The sequence below is a fragment of the Sipha flava genome, unplaced genomic scaffold, assembly GCF_003268045.1.
Source record: "Sipha flava isolate LNK unplaced genomic scaffold, YSA_version1 165_pilon_pilon, whole genome shotgun sequence".
NCBI classification, from domain to species: Eukaryota; Metazoa; Arthropoda; class Insecta; order Hemiptera; family Aphididae; genus Sipha; species Sipha flava.
The window spans coordinates 744,928-756,547 of NW_020271833.1; the positions used below are offsets into that span (position 1 = coordinate 744,928).

The window sequence follows — 11,620 nt, forward strand, 5'->3', positions numbered from 1 at the left end:
GTTAGAAAAGGCGGACTTATTCTCGATTTTAAATACAAAAGTTAAAATCCTTTTTGTTTTTACCAGACTTGGGTAGTATAGAAGTGACGGCGACAACCAATAACATTATCACGGTGATCGGTTTACGTCGTATAGTTGTTACTTGTTTTCTTTATTATAGATAAATTTTGTATAATAATTTTCCAATTTTTGTTTTTAATAGGCTGAATTAGGGAATTTCAGTTAGCGAAAATACCACAACCCCTCCCCCCCAAAAAAAATATCTAAATACGACCTTGGGGCCCCACAAATTATATATTACGATTATTACTTAATTTGTAAATAAAAATAATATAGTCCCACTACGCAAATCGCCACCCACGTGGTCGCGTGGTCTTCTCAGTAAACGGGTTGTTATCGATAAAAATTAAGATGGTACCAATTACGCATAGCTTTGAAGTATTTTACATGCATGCACTTGTAAAATTGTTTATCGTCGACAACAGTTCGAAATACAGTTATAATATATATTTAGTTACATAATAATACGAAAAAACATAGATTTATATAAACAATTAATAAATTAATATATTTGTATGGGGCCCCGCAAAATTCTGCATCGGGCCCCGAAAACCGTCGGGCCAGCATTGAAGCTAATATCAGATATTTATTATTATTGTAAACCATAACCTATAACAGTTATGTATTATAAAAATACAATAAAATAACATATATTTAGTCTACAGTTTCAAATATTTCTGTTGAGTGGACATCTATTATTTTTTTAGTATGAAAACTAGAAGTATTTTCAAAGTATTCGGAATACAATTTGTATGAAGTATTTGAATACATATTCGGAATACTATTTTTTGTAAGTATTCGAGTATTTATTCTAAATACTTTTAAAAAGTATTTTACCCAAGTCTGGTTTTTACGAATCGGTATAACAAATAATTTTTCAAGATTGAATTATAAGTATAAATAATAAATGTAAGCTATAAATAATATGACGTAAAATCGATTAGTCAATAGTCAAAAAGTATCAATACAAAATTAAATTAAAATTACAAGAAAATACAATAACGAACAGTATTTTTAATAAATAACGGTAATAACTAGGGCTCGGATTTATATGTATTTATTTAACCAAAGTATGTATTTATACAACAAAAATATGTACATAAATATGTGTTAAAAATGTATAACATGTATTATCAAAAAAAAAAAAAATAATAATAATAATAATTAAATGAATAATATAATGAAATGTAATAAAAAAAATTATTTATCTAACTATCTAATTATCTTGATTACAATTAATAACAACACGCATTTTTAAATTCTCGAATTCGAAAGATCGCCGATTCTGTCGTAAAATTGCTTTATATCGACTGAAAGATCTCTCAATTTTGACTGATGTTATAGGACAATATTGCACGTTGACTATGTCTGAAGGAGAAAGTTCTACATTCAATGAAGCTTCAGTCGAAGTACCAGTCAGAATACTTTTAATAGCTTTCATTTCTGCTAGACCGGAATTTTTTTGTAATAAATTTTTAACTTTAGCGTTTACAATATCGCCAATTGGTCCTTGGACTTTTTCAAGTCTTTTTACCGCTTCCTCTACTACACTTAAACTTTCTACTAAAGTTAAGTCTTGAGTTTCTTTTTTCATAATGACATCAACCAAAAAATAATAATTAACAGAAATGTTTATTAATTCATTTTTTAAATCATTATTTTCTAAAAGAATTTCAGCTTTTTCAATATATATTGAACTAGTTGCATCAAGTTCGGCAACAACATTTTTGATTTCTTGAAAGTTTTGGCAATAATAATTAGTGGCATTCAACCAAGTGCCTCATCTAGTTACAATTGGTTGTGGAGGAAGGTTTAGATCTGGGTACATATTTTTAAATATTTCGACACGGCTAGGAGCTTTTAAAAATATCTTTTTGACTGAAGATATTAACTCGTCAACTTTTGTAAATTTTGATCTTATAGTTTCTGCTATTCGGTGAAATGCGTGTGCTAAACACGTTAAGTGGATCATTTTTTGAGAAAAAAGCATTTAATGCTTTACTGGCTTTTACCATATATGGCGTGGCATCAGATACAAATAATAATACATTCTCGTACATAATTATATCGGGCCATAATATACTCAGAGAATTATTAAAAAATCTTGCAACAGTTTGGTGGTTGCATTTATCTAATTGCTCACAGTGTGCCAAAAAAGGATTAGATTTACTGTCATTTAATTTTCCAACAATAATATTTGTAATGAATTTACCATCTACATCGGTTGTTTCATCGATTGATACCCATATGGATCCATCACCAATTGAATTTCTAGTAAAAACAAGAGTTTCTTTGTAAATTGGTTAAATATAATTTTTTCTTAGAGTACTTTCATCGGGAATCGATTGTGCAGTATATTTTTCCAAGAATGATTTTAAATTAGAATTTTGAAGTTTTGTTAGTGGAATATCAACTTTAATAAAAGCTTGACATAGATCGATGTTGAACGTATTAGAAACTGAGGAAGACGTAGATGACAAAAAATTTTGTATGAATTTCAGCTTTCTATTTTTGTTCTCTTTGTGCTTATTAGTTTGTAAATGTTGTGTTACCTGAAATCGTTGTTCAATTGCTATCGATTTTTCACAAGCAGCACAATACAAAATTTGACCGTCACTTTGTAAATGTTCATTTGGAAATTCAGAAACATATTTTATTACTTTGCAAGTTCTAGACGATCGTACTTTCGGCATTATTGGTAATTAACACGTAAATATAAAATAACGAACGACGAACACAGATTAAACCCACGAAATTAAAACACGGGCCGTTCGTTACTGTAAGTATACTGACCCACTGTCAGTACTTCAAAAATAAACATGTCTAAATAAATCGTAATCGAACATATATCGACAGTAGATTAGATTAAATTTAATAATTGGTATTATTTTGTAATTTTGGAAACATGGGAAAGTTTGTATTAATAAATAATAAATCGTTAATGAACAAATTGTTGATATATGTAAGAAAAACGGAATTATTGAGAAATATGTAAAAACATGTACTTATGGTAAAATATGTAAAAATATGTAAAATAAAATATAGTTCATTTGATTGGACATTTCTTGAAACGAATTTATCACTTACCTAAATTAATTTATCAAGTCACAGTAAAAATATGTATTTACATATAAATCCGAGCCCTAATTATAACCAATGTTGGTATGGCTCATGATAAGACCTCGGGCAAAAAATTTACAAAGGGCCTCTAAACAACATAATATTGGAGTAAGATTTAATAAACACCTATTAAAAATGTTTTTTCTCGCTACGCTCTAACTCTACTACAAATTTATTTTTACAATTATTGTGTTCGTGTATATCAGTGTTACCTACTCAATTCCCATGTGAAGCCACGGACCCTTAGCTATAATCTGATTGATCCGGTGACCCATTTTTTTTTTGTAAATACTTACTTTTCAATTTAATTTAACTATGAAAATAAAAAGAATGTATGATTTATTTTAATTTGACAAAAATATACATATAAAAAGATTTATTTGATTTTACACTTGATTTTACATATAACATTATTGCGATTACTTTTTACAATTAAATTATGAGTTAGTTACTTAAATTAGTTATTGCATTGATTTTCGAACTTTATGAGACAAGTAAAACTTTTCTTTTTTGTTCATAATGTCATCCAAATTCGGTTGCGCTCATAAATCAGCGTCAGTAACAGTAGGTTAGCAGATTATAAAAACTTTTTAACATCTGTATGTTGTGCAAAAGGGTATCAAATGACTTAAAGCTTTCTCGGCCAGTTGCTTTTGAAAATTTTGAACAATTAACCAAAAATCAATTATTTTTTTATCTTCGAAATTTTTTTTTATCGTTCCGTTATCCATCAAATCAATTAATTCATCTTGTTTCTGTTTAGAAAAATTTTCTATTTTTTCAATATCACAGGAGAATGGATTTTTTATCCACGTATTGTTTTAGTCAAGTTATGATATTTATTTATACAAAAAGAACTGGCAAAAAAAAAGACGTCTAGGTACCTTTTTTAATATAAAAAACTATTCATTTATATTCATATTAATAGTGAAATTTAATATAGTATAAATAATATACCTAATTATTAAATCATAACTTGTATGTATTTCTTTATAATATTATAAACTTATATTAAATATTTAGACCCCCCTCCCTCAGAGAAAATTTGAAAATACGCCACTGGCTACAAGTAGCATTAATTTTACCAGTTATAGATCTTCAACGTTGAGTAATGTTTTCAACTATGCACAGAATAAAGGCGAGGATAAAAACTTCTATACATCAAGAATTTTTTTACAAATCCATCTATTTTACACATAAAAAATATTTAATAAAAAGTATTGACAGTGAATTTATTGAAAATGAAATTTCAAAATCCTAAAAGATAATGATTTCCCAATAATATACAATATAAGTCTAGTATAGTACAGTATAGTATAAAGTATTCGAAAATGTTATTTCATTATTATTAAATTTCAGATCTGAACAAAATTATCTGTTAATTATTTTATTTTAAGTACCTACCTAATTTAATTAGTACAATACTTGCATGTTAAATTAAATTTTTTTTAACAGTTATTTAAGGTAGGGATCTTTTCTCCTACAGCTTAAAGTAACTTAGTAACTTAAACTAAGTTCATGAGAAAAATTGTATCTCCTTCAAATTATTTCTACCTATGGTCTGCTATACCAATACAATAATTAGTTGAACCAGTAGTGGTGTTTTCAGGATTTAATGTTGAGTAAAGATATAATTGCAATGAGAGCATTAGTGTCATCCACATAATTAGAGTTGCTCCAAAATAATGATATAATCTACAGTCAAATTTAAATGTTAGTATATATTATTGAAACTTTCCTCCATATTTTAAAAAAAAAAATTTATATTGATAAATGAATGGATACAATATTATATAAATTTTCCTTGTTTTTTAAGTCAAAACATTTATAACTTTTTATTAGAGATTAATTTACACTTCTTTAAAAAACCCAAGGGAAAGGTGAGAAATGGGTGTTCATTAGAGACAAAAGCTATATGACCAAATCAATGAATAAAACAATAATATAATGTTGATAATAAATAACTTTCAGTAAATATAAATTGTATAACATATTAATAAACAATAAATGTAATCTAGTGATATGCAACTGTGAATTAAAAAAATATTTTAATTTGTAAGTACATTTATATATGTATGAGCACTTATATCAATATAGAAACCACTGCAAATAATGTATGTAATATATAAATTAAATATATAAAATATATAATATCAATCTCCGAGTATGATTTTGACAATTTCGTTGATAAAATCATTGCAATCATCACATTTATTATTTTCAACAACCCAATCCCATCCTAATTGGTCATCCAAATCACATTCTGATGGTGCATCGTCAATTCCTAAAAATTTAGAAATATTAAAAATATTTTCAAAATACACAAAATAGTTATTTTATATTTTAAATTATAGTAGTTTACTAGGTACAGAGCTTAAAATTGAACAAGGAATGAGTATTAAAAAATACAAGTATACCTGTTTTAAATAAGACATAATCTAATGATTTTGTATTGGATTAAAAAAATATCCTGATTTTTAAAATAAAAAATTTAAAAAATGTCTTCCTAGTTTTATTATTTTTAATTAAGCACAGAGTAGAATTGTTTAGAATATTTTCTAATATATTTTAAGCTTTAGTTACTATACAAAATATTTACATAATTAATATTGAATATATATTAAATACTTTAATGACCAATAATAATTTAACTACTTTAATGATAATTATAATAATTATAAAAATACAAATAAGCATCACTGTGGATTCTAGTTTTAAAAAAATTTAATTAATTTCATTTAATTTAAAAACAAAATAATCAATTGTAATATGTAACTACGTTCAATAATATGTACAAAAAACAGTAAAATCTAAAAGTAAAAAATATAAATAAAATTAAAAATTTTAATTTACTCGTATTATAATTTTTTGATTTAAAGTGCTCACCAGGAAATTTCCATAATTTGGAATTATAATGAGTCTATAACGAGAACTTCAAAATGCAATCCTGATAAATGATTAAGTAGGTAGTCAGTTAAATATCAAATTTATCCTTATTCAGTTCTTACAGACAACAGATTTATATAAGGTTCATTCTTAATATATATTTTCTTGAAGTCTGATATATTCACTTATATGCTATAGGTTCATAGGTATCATAATATTTATAAATGCAGCTTATCAACATATCAAGTAAAAATTAGAACAAGTCATTGAAAAAAATTGACTGATTTAAATATACATAAGTGAATAGTGATACATTTGATTAATGCTTAAACTAAACTTTATAATTAGGTAATTGGTATTTAGTTATACTAATAATAGTTGTACTTCTAGTTTAAGTATCCAGCTAGTTAGGTATTATTAATATATTATTCTAAATTTTAATACCTGAATTTGAAAAATAAACATGTAACTGATATATATATATTATATTATATGATTTAATATAGTATAATTTTACAATTAAAAAATATGTATTTATAACTATATTTAATAATTACTTTTGTTATTTTATTTATTTATTTGTTTGTTAATTGGTATTAAGTATGTATTAATGTATAATAGGTAATATAGGAATTGATAGGTATATAATAATTATGTATAATCAATAGTCATGGTGTATTTGATATACCTTGTGTAAAATTCCATCCTCTTTCTTTTCTAGTGGATTCATCAGCAGTAATTCTGATTAATTTTAAATTATTATAATTAGATTTGAACCATGCAATGTCAGTCTTCCTCCGTGCATCACTTACAATCCATATTTCTTTTGAACAATCTAAAAAATATATGAAATTAAAACTCGTATTTTTCCTAGTTTTAGTTGAATTATGGAGATACTAACTTTGATCATACATTTCTATAGCCTTACGACAAAAGTAACTATGATCATTAAAACGAATATTTTCACTCCATTCAATCATTGCCTTTCTATGTTGTTCTTTCATTTTTCCATCACTGAGAAGTTCATCGAGTTGAAGCGAATTAGTTTGGGCCCAATGATTTTTAATAGGACCAGAAAGACGAATTATTACACACTTTTCTGATCCTATTCTGTAATAATTATTTAATGAGGATTTCAGGTAAATTTGAATTAAACAATAACAATCATAAATTAAAATTAGAATTGAAAACACAATTTTACATGGAATTTGAACTGTATAATTTATTAATACACTAACTATTTAAATATAAAATAAGTTTTAATAATCTAAAAAATCATTGAAAATGAACATTATTTATAATTTTTGTTATAATAGTTTCTACTTCAGCCATTGCACCAATACCATATTCCCCACACATTAATGTCTTGACAATTGGAGGGATTAGAATATAGCCCCATGACTCCAATTTGTCCACCTGATCTTTAGTAATAGGATGATTCCACATTTGAGTATTCATTGATGGACAAAATAATACTGGTTTTGAAACATTCCAAGCTCGAACAATACACGTCAACAAATTGTCACAAATTCCAGTACTCACTTTGGCCATGGTATTGGCACTCAATGGAGCAAGTAGCAGAAGATCTGCTTTTTTTGCAAGTTCTATATGCAATACAGGATCACCTCTATTTTTCCAAGCATCCCATTCATTTTGATCAGTGTAAACGTCAATTTTAAAATCTTCTGAAATTTTTTCTATGTCTATAAAATGCTTACTAGCTTCTGTAATGACCAATGTTGAATGAATGTTATTTTTTAAAAGTTCTGAAATAATATTGGGTATTTTGATGGCCGCAACACTAGCGCTGGTAACGATAAGTACATGTGGCATGGTTATTCAGGTTTACTACTATTTTTCGATTTTTCAGTATCAGCTAAACCAAGTTTTGTCCATTCTTCTTTAGCCATCAAATCATTTTGCATACGGCAATCCAAGTACTCTTTGGTTTGTTGACGACACTTTGAGTTATCTCCGTTATTTACACTTAAACAAAACATGTACCTGTATGCAGATTTTTTGCATTGGCCTTCGTGATCTAAAGGGAAACTACCTTTTTCTGGAGGTGAAGGTTGAAATCTCTTTTGGCCGAAGGTTGAAGAAGACATTTATGTGAAATATTGAATGTAAAAGTTAGGAAATCGTTTATTTAATTATAATTAATAATGAACTATAGAATCATCCATAACTTAAAATTCTAATGGAAAATGATTTTTAGTATCACTATCAGTAATTCGTTGAATGGCAATGATAAGAGTAATAGATAATAGTATCATAATTCCTTCATCAAATTAATTTCTCAATTTTCATAAGCATAATACTACATGTCTTTAAAATAATATGAACAAAGAACCAAAGAAAAAACTTGTGAAAAATGGTATTCATTTTTTAATACAATTATCAATTTAATATAATTTAAAAATGACAAAATAATTCTTAAGTAATAACTTAATTAATTTTAAAATGTTTAACAAATCAGTTTTTGTATAAAGCATTAATAATTAAATATACAGTCTAAGTGCATTATATATGTATATTAACTACAATCAATTCGTATGACAAGCATTTAATTATGATCACATTATACGTCTTCCTATTTCTTGAACATCTTTCTTTACATCAATATCTTGAGTTATATTAACTGAGTTTATTCTAAGGGTGGTAATTTCTTTCCGGATAAAATTGATTCTCATGTATTGTTTACGTTTAATACGTTTAAAATTTGTTCTGGTATGAGACAGATCTTTGTCAACTACTGTTGCAGTGATGTTTACAGTATCTGGGTTCAAAACTGGTCTACCAATCAGAGTAAAATCCATGCCTCCAACTAGTAGCACTTTTTGCAACTTGATGCGATCGCCTACGTTTGGTGGCCAATAACCATCTATAAGTACTAAGTCATTATCAGTTACTTTGAATTGTTTTCCACATATATGTACGACAGCAAATAAACGATTGTTCCTTTTTACTGCTTTATTGACTGTTTTGATTATATCATCGGAGTATTTTTTAAGAGCGATTGTATCATCGACAACATACTCTTGGGTGACTGGAGTTGAAATTGAACGAACATTTAGACTTGATGTAATCATTCGACTTGTAGATACATTTTGAAAGGTCTTGTTTATAAATTTTATTAAGTTATTACACAACATTATTGCTGTTATTGTTATTTAATCATTAACACGTTTGTTAACATAAATAAAAACTTTTAAATGAAATAAAATACTTAATAAAATAAATTATACTCTACTGTTTTTATATTGCATTTAAAAATTACGAATTTCAACATAACCTCACACCCAAAATCCTATCATCGTAATGATAGTAATAACAATAATCAGACCGTTATTAATTTAGAACGTGCGAATATTATTACAAAACCCAACAACGAGAAGAAATGTATGAACAACAATGAGTGATTTAATAAAGTTGTAGAACAGAAAAAAAAAATCGGACTGCGATGGAAAAATATGGTTCTCGAAGAAAATTCGTATGCGTGAGCGTTTTGTGTTCGAAAACAAAACAGTGGCTGCACTGTTTGACTGTACGGTGTGAAGGCACGATGTACAGAAGATAACTTCTCCACATCTTTAATCTCTTTTCTATGGGTGGAGGATTGTTTTTTTTATCCACCCGTGCGGTTAACATAGTAGTGATAATACTATCATTGTTGTAACGGTGGAGTGTTACGTTAATGAGATCGCGTCGAGGCGCCACCGTTGAACGAATGAATTATTCACGAAACATGTTAAGAACGTTCGTCGAGTCACTACGTTACGTTTACCTAAGCCGACAAGCGCAAGCGGTTTTGTAGCGCCATAAATTGTAGAAAAAAGAAAAGACAAAAAGTTCCGCCACCGGACAACGTGATAAATAATTATTATGTAAGTAGAACGATTGAAATGATCGAATCAACTCAATCGGTCGTCGTCACCTCTTGTGGATCTCGTTGGTAATGTAATCCTTTCCGCATTTCCGCTTACCGCTGAACACCAACACCATCCTCGGGCATCGGGACGCGCCTTTGTCCTTCGCTGCGGCGGCTGCCATGTTTCGGCCTCGGCGACGACTGTAACAACTGCGCCGTTCTCCGTCCAATTGGTCGTTAAACCTGCCGCGCCGGGACCCCCGCCGTTCGGTTTGGGCTTGGACGGCTGTTGTGGGCGCGCGCGATATGAGTTTCCGATTTTCCGTCGTTACCAATGTTGGGTTTCGCGGTCGGCTTTTTTTGAAAAACAAGTTTTTTTTTTTTTGGCGAAGTAACGCGTTCCTAATTACCGTATTTTTACTGTCGTCGTAACTGAATATTTTCTACAGATCACGCGATCGTCGCGGCCAACACGACGGCGGATATGTTAAAATCATAAAACCTAACCGTCCGATTTGCTCAACTTGGCGTGGGCCATTGGTTTATAATAAACGTCATAAGTTACTGTTTAATCATAACTCCTATACTTACGGTGCTGCGTTTACGTTAGACGGTGATGAACCCAATTCCAATTTTTGATATAATGAAAACCAACGAAATAGTAACACGTTTAACACAATTACGTATTGCGGAGAAGGCACGGTTTGTTACACAAACACCTACTTCATCAAGTTTTTGGTTCCTTTTCTCCTGATTGCCGTAAAAGTTTCGGGCAGCACTACGTATTACTTTTAATGATTCACTTGAACAGTACTTGGAATCATGGAAGAAAACTCTATTTAGTATCTCTTCAAATTAATTTTCTGAGTATATAAGTATTGTGTATCAATCGGAATTGTTATATATATAATACTAAATACAATATTATACTCTCAAGAATGTTAAAAGGCCGAGAAAGGATTTTATATTTGTAAAAATTCACCATAATTTTTTTTTTTTTAAATAAACTTCAAGTAGACACTAACAGTAAACTTTTCAATGACTCGATTTAAATTATTTTATAGCTAACATAAAAACGTTATCTAAATTAAATTATAGTATGTAACCAATAATATTATTAAAAATTAATGGAAAATTTTAATTTTTGCAAAATAGGAAAACATTGTGTAATAATAAAATTTAAACTCAAACATAACCGTCAGATGCAGCAAATAAAATTTCTTTTCTTTTTAACAAAATTGTATTTTAATTTTCACCTTAGTTGCATCAGATTTTTATGTTTTACCGATGAATTAATTACAAAAACTTATTTTCTACCTCAAAGTAAATATATTTCTATATAATTGGTACACAGTTTTTATAAAATATTTGTTCTAATCGTTTTTTTTTTGAAACAAGAAAAAAAAACGAGTCTATTATTTTTAAAACAAGATGTAAGTCGTTTTTTCTTAGACCATATAGTTATCAACTGTATATGGTCTAAGAAATACCATCAATTAAAAATTACCTATCTGGTAGTACTCCTGTTATGATTTTTATTATGTTTAGAAATAATCACGTTCCTATAATAGTATTACAATAATTAAGAACGTTTATTAAAAATAAACTAGCTATCATGTTTATATTTAACTGATAAAAATTAATTTCTTTATTCATATGTTTCTATTGAGAATCTGTATATAT

General features: G+C 27.9%; 4 protein-coding genes across 4 annotated transcripts; all 4 read right to left on the minus strand.

Annotated features, from left to right (window-relative positions):
* Nucleotides 1–5,195: 5,195 nt before the first annotated feature.
* On the minus strand, nucleotides 5,196–10,414 carry LOC112679650 (probable phosphomevalonate kinase). Its single transcript, XM_025549539.1, has 4 exons — nucleotides 10,004–10,414; nucleotides 6,968–7,176; nucleotides 6,755–6,901; nucleotides 5,196–5,464 (listed from the first exon to the last, which is right to left on the minus strand). The coding sequence occupies exons 1-4, from the start codon at nucleotides 10,117–10,119 to the stop codon at nucleotides 5,334–5,336; spliced, it is 603 nt and encodes a 200-aa protein (XP_025405324.1). The 5' UTR covers nucleotides 10,120–10,414; the 3' UTR covers nucleotides 5,196–5,333.
* Nucleotides 7,307–7,922, minus strand: LOC112679652 (phosphopantothenoylcysteine decarboxylase). The gene has a single exon (XM_025549542.1). The coding sequence runs from the start codon at nucleotides 7,897–7,899 to the stop codon at nucleotides 7,342–7,344; it is 558 nt and encodes a 185-aa protein (XP_025405327.1). The 5' UTR covers nucleotides 7,900–7,922; the 3' UTR covers nucleotides 7,307–7,341.
* LOC112679653 (cytochrome c oxidase assembly protein COX19) lies at nucleotides 7,879–8,260 on the minus strand. The gene has a single exon (XM_025549543.1). It carries the CDS (start codon nucleotides 8,172–8,174, stop codon nucleotides 7,902–7,904), a length of 273 nt encoding a protein of 90 aa, XP_025405328.1. The 5' UTR covers nucleotides 8,175–8,260; the 3' UTR covers nucleotides 7,879–7,901.
* LOC112679651 (39S ribosomal protein L21, mitochondrial) lies at nucleotides 8,586–9,263 on the minus strand. The gene has a single exon (XM_025549540.1). The coding sequence runs from the start codon at nucleotides 9,219–9,221 to the stop codon at nucleotides 8,643–8,645; it is 579 nt and encodes a 192-aa protein (XP_025405325.1). The 5' UTR covers nucleotides 9,222–9,263; the 3' UTR covers nucleotides 8,586–8,642.
* Nucleotides 10,415–11,620: the final 1,206 nt, after the last annotated feature.

Bases quoted from the DNA above. Each gene is read 5' to 3' on its own strand.
- LOC112679651 (XM_025549540.1), bottom strand. From the start codon at position 9,221: ATGTTGTGTAATAACTTAATAAAATTTATAAACAAGACCTTTCAAAAT.
- LOC112679650 (XM_025549539.1), bottom strand. From the start codon at position 10,119: ATGGCAGCCGCCGCAGCGAAGGACAAAGGCGCGTCCCGATGCCCGAGG. The intron at 7,177-10,003 runs GTGACGACGACC...TAATTATTACAG, and splicing joins ACCAACGAGATCCACAAGAG to AATAGGATCAGAAAAGTGTG. The intron at 5,465-6,754 runs GTATATCAAATA...CTAAATTTTTAG, and splicing joins AGGATGGAATTTTACACAAG to GAATTGACGATGCACCATCA.
- LOC112679652 (XM_025549542.1), bottom strand. From the start codon at position 7,899: ATGCCACATGTACTTATCGTTACCAGCGCTAGTGTTGCGGCCATCAAA.
- LOC112679653 (XM_025549543.1), bottom strand. From the start codon at position 8,174: ATGTCTTCTTCAACCTTCGGCCAAAAGAGATTTCAACCTTCACCTCCA.